The sequence below is a fragment of the Typopeltis vanoorti genome, chromosome 17, assembly GCF_054136105.1.
Source record: "Typopeltis vanoorti isolate ZY-2024b chromosome 17, IOZ_Tvanoo_1.0, whole genome shotgun sequence".
NCBI classification, from domain to species: Eukaryota; Metazoa; Arthropoda; class Arachnida; order Uropygi; family Thelyphonidae; genus Typopeltis; species Typopeltis vanoorti.
In genome coordinates this window covers 79,424,766-79,443,254 of record NC_143565.1, presented here as the reverse complement: position 1 = coordinate 79,443,254, position 18,489 = coordinate 79,424,766, and the positions used below count along the sequence as shown (strand labels likewise).

The 18,489-nt window shown below is 36.1% G+C and overlaps 1 protein-coding gene across 8 annotated transcripts in view; it reads right to left on the bottom strand.

The window, feature by feature from the left end:
* Nucleotides 1-399: 399 nt before the first annotated feature.
* pps (protein partner of snf) overlaps nt 400-18,489 on the bottom strand; it is a 553,267-nt gene continuing 535,177 nt past the window's right edge. For all 8 annotated transcript variants that reach the window (XM_090406767.1, XM_090406772.1, XM_090406773.1 and 5 more), the window contains one exon: nt 400-3,593. In XM_090406767.1, the coding sequence (XP_090262893.1) occupies nt 1,529-3,593 (2,065 nt within the window). In that variant the 3' untranslated portion in view covers nt 400-1,528. The remainder of the gene's footprint in view (nt 3,594-18,489) is intronic.

Below are 18,489 nucleotides of genomic sequence, written 5' to 3'. Positions count from 1 at the left end.
AATGATTTGATTATCTCATGCTAAGTGCATAACAATAAATAAAACATTTCCCAAGAAAGAAAATTTAAAACACACATGTTAATTAGCGATAAACACTCTTTATCGTTAATTATCTACATGCTCCACGTACTTTATCTACATGCTCCATTGCTTACAAGTACTTACAGTACTTGTAAGCAATGGAGCATGTAGGAATAAATTACCTCCTTGTTGGGTTACTATTGGGAGGGGAGGGAGGGAGGGAGGGAAGAACGAACGCGCGCACGCACGCACGCACGCACGCACGCACACACTTTGCCATTTCCCTTCCAACTGGTCTTATCTACAGTTAATAATCATTTAAGAAATATTACATAAAGCACTAAAAGTTTCCAGAGAATAAACACAACAAAAGACAAATAAATATACATGTGTATTTATGTATACATGTGTGTGCACACGTGTGCTACATGTATGTGTGCCTATATACTTATTACATATAAGCACACATGCACACATCAGCACATATAACAAAGCTTTTATTCTACACATCTGTACAAATCAGCTACATGTTTGCTTTCCCACTTGTCCCAAATGACAATAAAACAAATTGTATGAAGAACAGGAAGTGCATCACAGGTGGTACAGCAAACTTTACATAACTGAAATATATAATTCACAGAAGCAGTAAAGCAAAACTGTACATTAATGGATATAAGAATGCAAAACTGGACACTAATAAGAATTTTTTCTGTTAGCTGTTCTGTTCTAACAGAACAAGTTAAAATCTTTGCTAAAAATAAAAGAAACAGTAATATGTTTTGTACATGATTTGTGTGAATCTATTGAAGTGGGAATGTCACAGATCTAACAGTGCCCATTACTCTGACAATACCGCATATACAGTATACACATACAGATCCATGTATCTATATAAATGTATAATTATAAAAATCATAGATATATATAGATACATGCAGCATGTACGAATTTCTCTCTGTATGTGTGTGCATTGTGTACATACACATCCAATACACACACATGTATCTATATAAATGTATAATTATAAAAATCATAGGTGTGTGTGTGTATATATATATATTATATATATATAGATACATGCAAAATAGACGAGTTTTCTCTCTCTCTTTCTCTCTTTGTACATTGTGCACATACACCCAATGCATGTGCTACACACACTCTCACCAAATTTTCACATATCAGTTTCTTTTAAGTAAAAACTTAAAAGGTCATAATGAAATTGCAGCATATAATACACCAGTTTCATAAAAAAAGTACCAACAATTATGAAGTTAAATCATGTGAGGGAAAAAAAAGGAGAAAAAAAAAGATGATTTAGTAAATGCCACTACTAATGGTCCATATACTGGAGTGAATTCTACACTTTACAAAAAGGTAAAAGAATTGGTTCTTTCCATTAAGTTCAATCTGATAAAATCAGATCGACAGTACATTAAACACTGTGAAGGAATAATGTTTTCATAATTAAAAATATTTGTACAGATCAAGCACATGCAGTTTTATTCAATCATTCATGATCACGTTTCCAAAATTTCCTTCCTCTGTAATCCCTTCTTTTATCAAATTTATATCTGTTCCATTCATGTCTTCCTTCCCACCTCTGATTATTTTTCCAATCTGATCTTTGTACCCAATTTGAAGATCCCTTAAACCTTCCCCATACACCTTTCTGTTGCTGCCATCTTGCACGTGCACGGTAAGGATGACTGCTTTGCCATCCCAAGTCATCTGTTTGCTGTTCATTGGGAGGCCAATGTCCCCACTCATCTGGGTGAATACTGTGTGATGAAGGTGGTGGGGGTGGTGGAGGAGGAGGTGGTGGTGGGGGCGGTGGCATTGGCTGAGGAGCAAAGATATTAGTTGCTGGAGGTAGATGTGGAGGAGGTGTATTTAAATATGCAATAGTACTACTTTGAATATAACTGGACTCGGGTACACCACTTGTTGCAGATGGCACAGCAAAGTTTGAAGAACTTTGGCAACCAACCGAAGAAGGTGGCTCTTGTCTTAATACACTTGAAGTAGTACTTAATGAAGGGTACATCATATCGTCAAGATCAATTCCAGGTGGTGGGGGCTCCTTTGAAACTTCCCATGGATTTCCATGAAATAGCATAGCATCTCTAGATGATAATGCATTAGTTGTTGGAGGTGGGATTGTTATGTTCTCTTGTTGTGGCCACAGAGCTTGGTTGCTGTCTCTAGATTCTAATCCTTCAAGTTCTTTTTGGGCACGTTCAATCAGTTCTGATGCTGACATACTGCTAAGAGAACTTTTAACTGTTTGTCCATAGTCTTCAGCTAACACTGGTAATGACTCAATTTGGGAAATTTTGCTTCTTAATCGTGGGTCTTCTCGCAGTCGTGGATCTTGATGTTTATAATTACCTGTTGTAGAACTTACTTCTGAACTATTCACTGCATTTAATCCTTGCGGTATTAATGACTGATACTCGGAAAGTACCACAGAACTGTTTATAGTATATGGCATTTCCTTGTTCTGTGCAACTAGTTCTGATGATACCTGAGAAAAATGTTTTACAATGGGATCCTCTAAAATGCTTTTTTTTTCACAAGAAGATGAAATATTTTCATTACTCACTCCACTGTTATTCTGTAATAAAATGCTTTCTTCTAAGGATTTTTTCTCATTTGCTTGTTCAGAAGACTTCTGTTTCACAGAATTTAAAATATTTTGTATGCTCTGTGGAAGATCAATTACACCAGAGTTTTGTGAAGGGTAAAAGTTTTCACTGCTAGATTCATTCACAGGAGGATCACCAAGTCCAGGAATGATGAAATTTACAGGTGACTGTGGTGAATCTGATACAAAAGCTGATTCTGTTGCATCTAGCAATTCAAACTTTTTGCTAGCTGCAGTAAAATCATTCAGTGCAGTAGTTAAGGAACTCAAAATACCCTGACCACATGTAATTCCCTTTCCAGCAGTGCTTAGGGCCTGAAGACGCTGCTGCTCAATGCACCATTTCTTTTCTTCAACTTTTTGTGTAAGTTCCATTAACAGTCGTTTCTGTTGCTCTAAATCTGGTGTGGACGCAATTGAAGCCAAAACTGATGATGTAAATTCTGTTGGATTAGAACTCTTAGAAATTTGTTCAATTAAATCGCCTATACCATCTGGTGTAAGTAAAGGTGAAATATCAGGTCTCTGAGGAGTCTGTTCTCTAAGTGTTTGAAAATTTTTTTCACATTCTTCAGGATCATAAGGTTTATCACCATCATCCTCCTCAATTGATGTTTCTATTATATCAGGAGAGTTAATGCTCTCAATTCTGGGCATCTTTTCCAAAGGTGGTGTGTATGAAGGTTCATAGGAATCATCTACATCACTCCCTCTTGATGAATCTAATGGCACTGCTTCTTTTATGCTGCTGGAAACAGATTGATTTGAGGACTTTAAAGAATTTGTCCTCAACTCTTTGGCTGGGTTATAAACAGGAATGGAAGGCTGATGTGACAGTTGTGGTAAGGATACATGTGCTGGCAAATTTTCCAGAGGTGGTGTATATGACCTCTCATAGGGATCTGGATTTTCTTCTGCTGTTTTAGAGCTAGAAAATAAATAAAAATTAGAAACTCATCCTAAAAAATTATTTTCAACACAACTATTTTGACATAAAAATTTATGTTATACACATCAAATTTCACAGTGCAACAAGACAGCATGTCTGTCAGAATTACTACCAATAACAAAATGATATATACATCATAAACTAACAGAAATAACACAGGATTTTTCATTCACAGATGCAAGATTTCTCCAACATTTTGTGACTTTCAGTGTATCTCCATACCCCCCCCCTCCAACCAAAATGACAAATATGAGACTATCAAACTAAAATAAACTTGTCATACCCAATGGATTGCTTAATTTTGTAGCATGTAATAAGGACATTCAGCATGTCCTTATTGCATGTGAGCTTCTTTGAAGAAGAAGGATAGGTTAATCATAGCATCTGAAGCCAGACCACAACACATATTTGATTCCAGAGTGACATCCTCTTGTTCCTTTACAATGCTGATGCATCTTACCATAATAATATTTCAAGTCAGGTTTGTCATTTATTTGTATCTACTTACTAAAATCTCACAAGTTCTAAGGCTGTCTTTTGTGCACAGCACCGTATACATTAAAAACTATGAGACATGCAGTTCACAAGTGGCCTCGCATGATAACTGGATTTACAAAACTGAACTGAAAACATTCTGTATTATGATAAGTTGATCTGTATCCAATGCCTGGTTATTACTTCCTTTCTTCCTCAACAGAGAATAAATTTTCAACTAATTTATGACATACTACTATGCCACAGGAATATGGGAAAAATGGAACATGGAACAATCTCATTGTTTTGAAGAGAACAATGAGATTGTTCTCTTCAAATAAATGAAGAGAACAATCTCATTTTGCATTGCAATGCTATTTAGTCAAAGTTGATAAACTAACCATACAAGTGGCACAGATAGTATGATTTTAAAAGATGTGTGCACTGCTTATCCATTTCCACTTGCGATTTAATATGGTGACTACAATGGAACACATGCATGATGTGCATATCAGCATTCATCAAATCATAATTAAGTGTGATATTATATTGTTTTGAATAATAAACAATATGTATTAATAAACTGTACTCAATTCACAAGAATGAAAACACGAATACCAAAGAAACCATGGTATTCTGGAGGGGAGGGGAAAGAGAAGAGACATTGATAATTTAATAGCTTATCTATGTTTGTAATCTTGGTGGGTCATGGCCTTCATTTAATTTCTCAAAAATTTATATGAAAGTCTTAAATGACTACAACATTCTGAGGATTTTTGATGACTTCTAATCAACAAATATTCCTGACTGAAACTGACAGTTCATAATCAATGTTAATAAAACAAGAATTCAAAACAGAGCAAAACATACAATAACCAGTTGACTGTTCAAAGTAGATGGAACAATCACATAAATTATATAACTCATATAACTAAAATAGTAATAATAATAATAATAAATTTCAGTTTTTTGGTGACTCCCATTGATATTTTATTTATTTATTTTTTTTTTTAAATGATCTGTGTAAGTACAAACGTTTTAGTAAAAAGGTATCGTTTGCTTTATTTGCTTAGGATCGGAATATTTCAAGCTTTAAACACTGTGGATGGACTATTACTTTCAGTCCAAATTTTTTGCTGATTTCTATTATCACTAAAAATATTTTGCATTTCTACTGTCTGTGTATTTACCCTATATTTAGTATGTCACAGGCTCAGAGTTTGCCTTATCATATTTCATAGGGATGAATTTATGAAACAAATCTGTAAATTAGGCAAGGTTCTGTTCTGCAAGTTAAGATTCATTTCTCCAATTAACTCCTCTGAAAAAAGATACCATGATTCACATGTTATTCCTACATTTGCCAGAATTAAAGAGATTATTTCCATTCAAGCCCGCTAGCTGACTGATTTTGGTCAGGCCATCTAAGACTGCCTGTTTTGCTGAAGCAGAGGCCAAAGTGTTGCAAGCTACCAGGATCCCTGAGACAGTTGTCTAGAACAGTGCTTCCCAAACCTCTGGATGTCAGGGCCCCCTTTGGAAAAATTAAAATATTTCATGGCCCTCCCCCTCGAAAAAAAATCATAATATAGACATATATTATTATAATATTTATTATATTTATATTCGATACAAAACATACACAGTGAATATTGCAAAAATCAAATGCAAATATTACATTTTTAGCATCTTACATACACATTTGACATGGCACATAATTATCTCATATTTTTATATAGATAGATATATATAATATGGGGGGTTGCCGCTAGAGGGCCAGGCGAACGGTCGTGTTTTCAGGGAGCTCCCGAAAGCTAAGTACAATTTTGAATGGAAATTAGAATATATGTTAAAATCATAACATAATATTGTTTAAATTTGGTAGCTTGTTGTGTCTGTGTGATTTTGGTGTAAATTCCGTTAATTAATTTAGTATTTAACGATACGTTTCATAGATTTGAATATGGTGCCAACGCGACGTAAGATAATGGCGTCCAAAAATACGATGCCATTGTTCAAAAACTATAATGTGAGAGAATTTGTTCAATGTGATGTGTGTGGAATGTATGCATTCCCGAATGAGGCTGGAGTTTGGATTGAAAGTGATAGTGGTGGGAGAATGTGTAGAAAGTGTATGCAAAGTGAGGAGTCGAAGTATGTGTCAGGTTGTGAGACAGTTATGGTTGAAGAAAGCCAGAATGCGAGTGAAATTAGTGGCTTGATAGGGAATTGCGGTGTACAAGATGGCAATGTGAGCGGTGATCTAAGAAAGAGTGAGAGCAATTATACAGAAAGAGAAAATGGTTTGAATGATAAAAAAAATGAGGAATTATTTGTAAGAGGTGAGATTGCTAGGTTGCGCGCAGTGATACAAAATGCGCAGCGGCAATTAGAGCACCTGCAAAACTCTTTCCAGAGTGAGTCGGCTAACGTAAATAAACAGCGTGGGAGAGTTTCCGAAATGAAGGAAAGAGTGTTGTATGGTGACTCGTTATTAAGAGGAGTAATAGATGGGAGTGTAACTAAATCGTACTTACTGGGTGCGAAATTTAAGGATGTAAGTGAGAGTATTAGAGTGCAAAAACAGAGGGTGAAAGAATTAATAATTGTGGCAGGTACGAATGAATTGAAAGGTGATAAATTTTTTATGAGAGAGGACTTGAAAGTATTGTTAAAGGTAGCGAAAGAAAAGAGTGACAGAGTTAGAATGATGAGTCTGTTACCGCAGTATGACAGAGAGGAGTTTAGAAGGAGGGCCATAATCGCAAATGACATTATGCGCAGGTTATGCGGACAGTGTGGTGTGGAATGTGTTTGATGGGTGAAAGGACTTATACAAGATGGATGGCCTGCATTTAAATGGACTTGGTGTGCGGAGACTGGAAAAAGTATTGCTGAATGAAGTGAAAATGGATGTGCAGAACCAGGGAAACTAGAACTACCAAGGAGGGGGGGGAAGTGGATATCCAGACATAAGTGAGACAGTTGAGTGTAAAAATGTATATAATGTACCTGAGCCAGCACTAAAGACAAAAAAAATGGGAATGGGACATTTAGAATAACGCATCAAGATAGGGGTGGGACAAAGGGATCACTGCAATTCATGTATACTAATGCCAGGAGTATTAGGAACAAGAAGGAAGAATTGTTGGCCTTGATTGGCTCATCCTGGCCACAGGTTATTGGCATTAGTGAAACATGGCTGACGGAAGATGATATAGTTAGTGGGATAGAATGTGTAGGTTATAGTATGTTTAGGAGGGACAGAGAGAATAAAATTGGGGGAGGGGTGTTATTGATGATAGCTGATGAACTGCAGCCAAGGAGAATTGAAGTATTGCAGGATAGTGAAAGGAGCTCATTTGAGGCTATTTGGTGTGAGATTGACACTGGCAGAATAAAATATACAGTTGGGTGCTGCTATAGACCAGGTGATGGAATAGATGGTGGAGATGGTATGCATAAACAAATTGATGAAATGAGTGGAAGGAGGGTAATTATTATGGGGGATTTCAACTATGGTAACATTGATTGGAAGGAGGAGAGGACACATGTGAGGAAGGAAATGGATTTTATTCAATTATTAAGGGATAACTATCTGAAACAGCATGTAATTGAAAATACTAGGGGTGTGAGAGTGCTTGACCTGGTAATTGCATCTCAAAATTTGACTGTAATGAATATGACCATGTTGCCACCTATTGGTGAGAGTGATCATAAGGTCTTGACCTGGGAGGTGGCTAAAGGTGTGCAATTTGTGATTAAGACAGGGTATATGTGGAATTACCGTGCTGGCAAGTATGACAAGCTTAGGAGATTGCTTGGATCAGTGCCATGGCATGTACAACTGCAAGGGCTGGACGTCGATAGAGCATGGGAAGTGGTCAAAGAGCATTTACAGGAGGTTATGGCTGATTGTATACCTAAGGTCCGAATAGTGAAACAAGTAGGGGTTAAATGGATGAATAACACCATTAAGCTTGAGCTGCAAAAAAAGAAACAACTATGGAGGGAATTTAAAGAAAGGGGTGACCTGCAGGCACACGAACGGTATAAAGTGCAGGCTAGAAGGGTAACGAGTGTGGTAAAAACGGCAAAAGCCGATTATGAAAGGAAACTAGCTATGCAAGCAAAAGAGAATTCCAAACAGTTCTTTCAATATGCTGTAAGCAAGAAAAAACTGTACATGGCAAAATGATTTTAAGGAATGACGATAAAGAAAGGGGTGACCTGCAGGCACACGAACGGTATAAAGTGCAGGCTAGAAGGGTAACGAGTGTGGTAAAAACGGCAAAAGCCGATTATGAAAGGAAACTAGCTATGCAAGCAAAAGAGAATTCCAAACAGTTCTTTCAATATGCTGTAAGCAAGAAAAAACTGTACATGGCAAAATGATTTTAAGGAATGACGATGGTAAAGAGTTCACTGAACCAGTCGATATAGTGGAGTTACTGAGCGAGCACTTTGCAAAAGTATATCATCCAGGTGCTGACGTTGAAAAAATGAAGGAACCATTAGTTTATACGGGAATTGTGATGAATGAAGTGGAGGTGAATAGTCTATTACAGAACCTTAATGTGAATACATCTGTGGGACTGGATGGTATACCGGCACGGGTCTTGCATGAAGCGGCTAATGAATTATCAGTGCCCTTGACCATGTTGTTTAATCTGAGTCTTGGGTCTGGCTTGGTCCCGAAGGCGTGGAAAGAGGGGAAAATAGTTTCACTGCATAAAGGAGGACCCAAGACTATGGTTACAAATTACCGACCGATCAGCATATCAGGAGTCGTTGTCAAGGTCTTGGAGAAAGTAGTCAAGGGAAAAATACAGGAATGGATTGATGAAAATGAGATACTGTACAGAGGAGAGCATGGCTTTGTGAAGGGTAGATCATGCCTCAGTAACTTGCTCAAGTTTTATAACAAGGTGACAGATGAACTGGATAAGGGAAATGGGTTTACAGTGATACTGCTGGACCTGGCAAAGGCGTTTGACAGGATACCACATGGAATTCTAATCTGTAAACTACAAAATATGGGAATGGATATAGGGTTGGTGAGATGGAGAGATATCAAAGAGTAGTTTATTCAGGAGTAGAGTCCAAAAGACGGCCTGTGACTAGTAGTGTGCCACAGGGTTCTGTTCTTGGACCACTGCTGTTTAATCTGTTCATTAACGATATAGGGAAGGGTCTAAGTGGGACAGTTCATTTGTTCGCTGATGATGCAAAGTTGGGTAGGGCGATAGTGAATGCAGAAGATGTCAAAGTCTTGCAAGATGACTTAGATAGATTGGAGTTCTGGACTAAGGAGAATGGATGTCAATTTAATGTGACAAAATGTAAGGTTATGCATTTCGGAGTGAAAAGATTAGCAGCAGTATACCACATTGGTGGAACTGTACTCCATGAGATTGATGAGGCCAGGGACTTGGGAGTGTTGGTGGATAGGGAGATGAAGTTTAGGGGGCACATTGCGAAAGTAGCTAAATCAGCTCATCAACTCACTTGGTTGTTGAAAAATACCTTGACGAGCAGAGACAAGCAAGTTATTGTACCTCTGTACCAAGACCTGATAAGACCTCATCTTGACTACTGTGCCCAGATTTGGTCACCTCGGTTCCTTCTTGATGGGGAGGAGGTGGAGAGGATCCAGAGGCGAGTGACTAAGATGATAGCAGGTCTATGGAATGAACCATATGAGAACAGGTTGAAGATTTGTGGGTTGCAGAAACTAGTTGATAGGCGGAAAAGGGGAGATATGATTGAGACATTCAAATTGCTAAAAGGATTCTATAGGATTAATTCAGAGGATATTTTTGAGATCAGGACTGGTGGTGGGAGAACTAGGGGACACCCATGGAAGCTAGGCAAGAGCGTGGTTAGCAGGGGTGTTAGAGCTGGGTTCTTTACTTTTAGAGTGGTAAATGAGTGGAATAAGCTGCCAGAGTCTGTTGTGGGTGTTATGACAGTGAGCGAGTTCAAGGCAATGTATGATAGATACTGTGAGAATGTTGAACAGCTGTGTGAACATGATGTTTAGGGCCTCCCTCGATGAGTCTAAGGACTCCCTGGAGTAGCCCGTAATAATGATAATGATATTGTTATTGTACATTTTGCAGTACAAGCACATGAAACATAAAACGATTAGTAATAAAGAAAGAATTAAAAACATAAAAGAAGTTTAATAACAATTTAATGTGATGGATCCGTTTCAATACTGCTACACCAATATCAGGTGAAATATTTGAAACTGCAATTCTTAGATTTCTGCTTTGAAATGAAACTTATATGAATAAGCATATGTTTACTAATATTCATTAAGCGCCGAAATATGCAGGAAGCAAAATTTGTGAACCCACACCAATGTGTGTTTTTTTTTCCATTAAAATATAAAAAATAACAAAAAAGAAATAATAAACAATAAAAAATAAATACATTTCTTTTAAGATAAAAAAATTCTACTTATCTTAAAAGATTTTAAATTTGTTTTTATTATTTCATGGCCTCCCTCAACAAAACCTACAGTCCCCAAGGGGGCCAAGGCCCACAGTTTGGGAAGTGCTGGTCTAGAAGACAGAATAATAAAAAAGACTCGGGAGAAAGAAGTAGTGTGAAGAATATGGGAAGAAAAACCATAGTAACAGAATAAGAAAGAAAAGGGCCAGTAGAACTGCTGGAAGGTCCATTCCAGTGATGTACCACAAACAAGTGCTTTACATGGATCCTTCTGCTACAAAGTTACATGCTTTGTATTGTAAGCAGACTCTCTCTCCTCCCCTTCCCACTGACATACAGTGGAGAATGCCTCTCAAAAGAAGCTAGACAAAAGCACTTGTTAAGAACATTACTTTGCTACTGTCTAAACAGATTCCTTACCTACATTTCATGGACAACGTTGAATACAATACTTGTTTTTGTTTTCCATTCAACTCAAATCTCACTTGGTCTATTATGCTTATGCTGTATCTGCAATCTGCCCACACTCAGAAAATGACACAATCCCTTTCTTACAACAATTGACAACCTTAAATTGTGAATCACATTCACTATGAAAAAGAAGAGTGCTGGCTGGCAGTCTGCCTTTTCAAGACATCATGCTTTCGTGAACTACCCATAGCACCCTAGTTGTGTTTAGAAAAAACTTGCCATCCATGCAGATATATACAAGATTCAGCTCATTTTTCTTCCCTGAAGATTGGCATCATTTAAACTTTATTTAAGGCAAGGCGATTTAATAATTGGAAGATAAAATCTGCATGGCAGCTAAACAAGTTATCCTTCTTAAAGACCTGCTGAACTGTGTCAATACAATACTGAACTGTGTCAAAATTAAAAGCAAGTTTCATTTGACCAAAGCCCTATGTATTTACAAATGGGCTAGTCTAGCACTACTGCATGAACAAATTAGGGCTACTTGTGTGGAGTTGTGAAAAATAAATGCAGCTATCAACACCGTATGCAACAAACTATGTGATATTTTAAACCTGAACTGTAGGAAATCATTATCAACATCTCTGAAGCAATGTCGGATAAAGAATTCAAAAAAGTCAAATGCCAGAAAAAATTTGACATCCTCCAACACTGTAGTACTATGGGACAACTGCAATTACATCAAGATTGTGTCATTGTAAATTTACCATTGGTAGCTCTACCTAAACAAAACGTCTAGCTCTCACATCTTTCTTAACCACACTCCACACTCTTACTCAACTTCCAACTGACACTTTTTCAGCCAATGGCTACCCCCCGCCAAAAGAATCCAAAAAATACTTAACCCAGTAATCCACAACCCACCATCCCCTCCCCTTCACAAAAAAGATTACTCTAAATCCATCACCATTCCCTACATCCGAGGCGCCTCGGAAAAAATCAACAAAATTTTAAAAAAACATGACTTGACCACCTGTTACAGACCACATAGAAAATTGGCATCCCTTATCTGCTCCACTAAAGACCAACCACTTCCCTTAGACCTACCTAGTGTATACCAGGTCCCTTGCAGCTGTAAACTGTCCTACTTTGGCCAAACAGGCAGGACAGCAAATATCAGAGTCTCAGAACACAAGGATTACATCCGATTTTACAAGTACAGCCACTTTGGGCTTGCAGACCACGCTCTGGATACTTGCCACAGAATAAGATGGAAGAAAGCCACAGTAATAGACCGCAGCTAGTTCAAATATGAAAGACTATTCATGGAATCAGCCTCAGCCCTTAGGAACATGCCAAACCTCAACAAATTTGGATGCATGAGACTGCCCCAAATTTGGGAAACATTTATCAGAACTTCAGCCCAAAGGCCAAGAACTACCAATATAGCCCACCAAGGGGTACCATCAGGACTTTAGGAAAACATTAGCTTCCTAGCTTCGGTTCTCATTTGCTGTTATGTAGTACTTGTGTGCACTTGTCTTTGTAATAAGTTCCCAAGAAGATGGCAACGTGACATTTGCCGAAATATCGGAAAGTATATATTAAAGTTTATTTAATTTATATTTCTAGTGTACGCTGTCAATTCCTTAATTATTAGTTATCATTATTAGCTATCATACTCAACTTCCAGGAATGACCTCTTGTTCTGTCCTCTCTAGCCTAGGTGAAACATTTCCCCTGCATCAATCCTATAAAATCTTTTAAGTAATTTACATGTTTCTATCATATGCATTTTTTTTTGCTACTCAACCAACTTTTGCAATCCACAAGCCCTCAATCTATTCTCATAGGGAGTATTTCACAGACACTCACCATCTTATTCACTTGCCTCTGGATCCTCTCCACTACTTCCTCATCCCCAAGAAACCCATGCGACCAGACTTGAGCACAGTAATCCAGACATGGTCGATAGGTATTAAGGCTTTATAAAGAGGAATGATAACTTCCTTATCTCTGCTTATTAGTGTGTTCTTCAATAACCAAGTAATTCTGTGAACTATCCTGACTATTTTACCAATATGCCCTCTAAACTTCAACTCTCTATCTACTACTAAACCCAAATCCCCGGCTTCATCAATTTCCTGGAGTATAGTACAAAGTATGCAATCTTCGTATCCCAAAATGCATAATTTTAAACTTTTCCAAATTAAATTGACATCCATTATGTTTTGCACATACTGTCAGCCTATTCAAATCACCCTGCAAGCTTTCTACATCACCTTGATTAACTATTACCCACCCTAACTTTGCATCATCAGCAAACAACTAAATATCTCCTTTTAAATTATTTCCTGTATTATTTATGCTCAAAAATTAAACAACAGTGGTCCAAGCACAGCGCAGTGTGGCACACCTCTAGTCACCTGCCTTTTCCTGGATTCTGCTCCTCCATATACTATTTCTTCATGTCTGTCCATCAGTCACCCTTTTATTTAGATCACAAGTTTCATATCCAGCCCCATTTGTTGAAAATTTATTAATACAAAAAATTTAATAGTTGTTTTTTTTCTCTCTCTCTCTCTCTCTTTATCCAACAATAGATGGTGCCAATTAGAACTTCAGTTCCTTGTGTTGTCTATTACAATTTTTTAACTGTTCCCATTATTAACAAAATTTTCTCTGTTCATGTATTGTGAAAAACTGTTTTTGTGCTCTAAAGATGCTGGATATAATAACAACAAAAAATCAGCAAATCAGTTAAATAAATATTAATAATTTTCTTATTATTCTTGTGTTGTGAATTAATACTATTAAATAAATTAACATAAACTGCCACTAAGCCCTGATACTTATTTATTTAACAAGGTCTACAAAAATTGTGCTTCTGCTTTAGGTTTCTGACAAGAACTTCATACAATAATATCCTGAGTGTAACCCAGCTGGTTATTGATCATATAGTCTGATTCCCCAGGATATCATCGTAGAATACAGAGTTCCTATCTCTTACATTTTGATATGTCTGAACAACTGCTAGAAGTTTGAGTAACTATCATCTTATACCAATTTTTTCTATCAAGAAATTCTCTAGTTTTCTACCTGCTGCTAAGAATAAGTAAGCAACTATGATGAAGGTCATTTTTCATATTTCTGACAAGCTGGCTACTAAAGCTGACTAATGGAAAAGAATTAACAAACACCAAAACTATATCCAATACCGGAAACTCATATGTAGAGTCACAGAATGAAGATGACACTGAACACAGGATCCTTTGGAAGACATGCCTGGTCCACAGAATAGGCATGTGTTTAAGCATGAATGTTTACACAAATAAAGTTCTCAGGTCATGTTTCATTTTCCTAATTTAAACTGGAATGGTTGCTTATTCATGCATAAATCTTGGGAGATTTTGATCATAAGCAACTGTAGTTATAATTTTTAAAGTTATATCCATAGTATGGCTATTTCAGTTTTTGTATGTTATCTTTCTAGCATGTGTTATTTGCTTGTTTTATTAACACAGAGGATGGACTGTTATTTTCAAACATAAATATATGTTTATTTCTGTAAGTGATAAAAATATTTTGTAACAAAAACTGAATTTCTATTGTGTCCATGTACAAATTTCACTACATGTACTATGTCACAGATTCCATTAAGAATTTATATTTTATCTAACGTAGCAATCCTACAAGCTGTTCTTATTACATAAGTAATAAGAACAGCTTGTGTGGCACAACCACTAAATTATCTCCAGACGTGGGGTTGTGAATGAAATGAGCTGGGAAAAAAGCCTTAGTTACCTATTTAGATTTAGGCCTGGTTTCTTATGTTGAAAATGAATCAGCTTCTGAGCTATTTAATTTAGAATCAAAATTCTAGAAAATTTAGAATTAAAAAGAGTTTATTTTAAATTTTAGTTTATATAAAAGTTTACTTAAAATTAAAAACTAAAATAGATTACTTACCTGTTTGACAACTTGTATAGCAGAGTATATAAGTTCTTTTCGCTATACCCTTTGGTATCTATTTGGTCTAGCTACTCACTGATGGAGCCTCAAAAAAGGCTGAAACCGGTCTGGGTAGTGAACCTCCCACCATAATGTAATAACAGCATACATTTCCTAGGAAATGTGTTTTTACATTATGGAAAATACCAAGATTAGCGATCAGAACTTTCCCCACCTTTGCAACGAGTTGCCTGAGATTGTACTACGTACTAGGACTACTTGCATTAGCTCATGCTAGTAACCGCCAATACTTTTATAGTTTATTATACTATTTTCGCATGAAACTCTCTGATTCCAATCTTTGAGTTTTTTATTCAGTTTTAAAACAATGTGGGATTTAATATCCCCTTAATTTGAATAAAATAGATTAATTAAGACCTATAATATGCAAACAGGAATGATTCTTGACAATTCTTAGCACACCAACATTAACTTGCAGATTGTAAGAGCAGTATTCTGCTTATTTTTAGAAAGTGGCAAATTGACAATAATACTGTCTTCATGGTAATCTCTTCAAAATTTAACAGGAAAATAATCACACTATTCACATTAATATTCAGCTTTTTAGTGTAAAATCTCACTTATAAGTTTCCAGTTCATATTTTATTCTTGTATGATTTTGTCTTATGTTTAAACACTTGAATTATTTACAAAGTTACCTTTATGTTACAAAGGTAACTGAAATAATGGTTGTGAATGAAATCAAAGGAAATTTGGAACTTGATAAATGAAGTTTCTGATAGAAAAGGAGAAATGATTACTGCATATTAAAAATTCCATTAGAACAGTAATGATTTAATGATATTTCCTTGGAAATCTTTAAGGAAAAATGCCAGGTGTTCTAAATTGAGAATCTTATTGTCCGAGTCTGAACTTTTTGTAAGAGAAAACTGGTTTCCAGGAAAATAATTCTTTTCACTGAAGAGATAAAAAAACTGTTTCTATTAAAATAAGTCCAGTGGCAGTTAAGAAAACAATCACCATTGAAGTTAAGATTGATTTTTAAGAACAGGAAAGAATTATCATATCAATATACATATATCTAGAATCTTAGCTCTGTGCTTGCTTAGATTTCAGTATAGAAATATGATACCACTGGTGGCCTGTTTTTACAATCGGTGTAACCAATGATAAGAATTTAATATATAAACTAAAATCTAAACTTTCTATATTTCTTCAGCTGAAAAAGGCTTTATAATGTACCATGAATTTCAGACAGGATTCAATCTAAGCCTTTCCAACCAAAGATAAAATGTCATCCCCTTGCAACTAAACTACAGATGAATTTTTGAAAGGTGATCAATGATTAGTGTTGCTCATAATAATTAAAGCACCCAATTGATTACCTTGATGGAACTGTGATTTCAGTTAGGATTTCTCCATGACTGCAGGTCGTAAATAGTCCAGCTATTACTGTCTTGGGCCTTTCTTCTCCATTTTCTTCTGACTTTCTTAATCATTGGGTCCTCCCACCTTAAGGCTGGTCTTCCAGGTTTCCTTTTGGTATCTCTTGGATACCAGTTTGTTACTCTGACTGTCCATCTGTTGACTCATTCTGGCGAGATGTCCTGTAGATTGCTTTTATTACATCTTTTGAGTACAGACTTCTTCCTGATTTCTGTGTGTCTTATGTGGTCTATTTTATTTACATTGCACATTCTTTCTATTGCACGTTGTTATTAAGTTTCACTGCCATAAGTTAATGCTGGTAAGATGTGACTATTGAAAAGATGGGCTCTTATTTCTATGTCTATGTTTTGGTTGGTAATTGTTGATTTTATTTTGTTGAAGGCTATCCAAGCAGCTCTTTTTCTCCTTGCTATTTCATTTGATATATCATTATTCATTTTTATGGACTGGCTGAGGTAGATGTAATATTCAACTTTTTCGATGGTGTGGGATTCTAGAGTGATTGTATAATCTTTACAATATTTGTTTTTCATCCATCTTGTTTTGTCCGGATGTATTTCCACTCCAATTTTTTGGCAGTTTTGGCTTATGTTATTCAGCATTGATTCTAAGAGTTTGGGTGAGTGAGATATTAATACCACATCATTGGCGAATAATAGGATATTTAACATTTCACCATCGATGTTTATTCCCCCTTTCATGTCAGTTTTTCGATGAACATTTTTAATCACCTGATTAATTTTAATCAGGTGATTAAAAAGGGTGATATTTGTTGTGCCTTCTTTGTAGATATCTTTTATGAGTTGGATGTATGCTTTTTCTACACCTTGTTCTATTAAAGCTTGGAATACTGCATTATGTTCAACAGTTTCAAATGCCTTTTTAAAATCTATAAAAAGAAGACAAAGTGGAATCTGGTATTTTCTGCATCTTTCTGTTAGCTGAGTAATAGTTTGAATGTGATTTACTGTTGAAAAGCCTTTTTTGAAACCGGCCTGTTGCAGCTATTTTAGTTGATGGAGGTTTGCATTCTGTTTAGGATGACTCTGGCGAATATTTTATGTGTGTGTGTTAATAGACAGATGGGTCTGTAGTTACTAATGTCTTCTTTATTACCTTTTTTATGCAGAATTATGGTCTTTGATGTTTTCCATTCAGTAGTTATTTTCCTTATCCAGTAAATCTTTCTGCTAGAGCTTTAAAGAGTACTTAAAGCACCCAATATAAAGAAAATTTAAAAGAATTACAGAACATTTAAATAAGCTTAAAAAACATAGCATATAATGTGGCCAACTGTAAGGTGATGCACTTTGAGAAGAAGAGATCACAAGCTGTGTACTGTAATGGATGGAACTGAATCGAGGAAACTGATGAGGAAAGAGACATGGAGGTGACTGTGGACAGGGGAGCTAAAGTTTAGAAGACATATTGCAAAGGTAGACAAAACATCACATCACATGACTGTTAAAGAACACACTAATGAGGGATAGAGAAGTTATTGTTCCCCTTTATAAAGTTTTAATAAGGCCACATCTGAACTACTGCATACAGATCTGGTCAGCCAGATTTCGTGGGGATAAAGAAGTGATGGAGAGGATCCAGAAGTGAGTGACAAAGATTGTGGCAGGTATATAGAATACTCTCTATGAGAATAGGCTGAAAGTTCATGAGCTTCAAAACACTAGCTAATAGGTGAAAAAGAGGAGACATGACACAAGCATATAAGTTATTAAAGGGGTTTTTTCAATGATGTGATGATAGCAAGGGTGGCAACTAGATTTTTTGATTGCAGGGTGGTGAATGTGTGGAATAGGTTGCCAGAGATGGTTGTGAGTGCTTAGTCAGTGAATGAGTTTAAGGAGAGGCATGATGGGTATTGTGAGAATAATAACTAGTAATAACTAATAACTGAATAATGGGTTTCCTGCAATGAGTCTTCTAACTCCATGGAGATACCTGTATTATAATAATGATAATATTAATAATAACATTAGGCACAATCATATGACATACAGTAGTGAACAAATTAATCTGAACAAGCTGAATTTTCTAAACACACACACGATTCAAAGAAAAATTTTCAATGAGTGTGTTGTTGGTTTGGGTA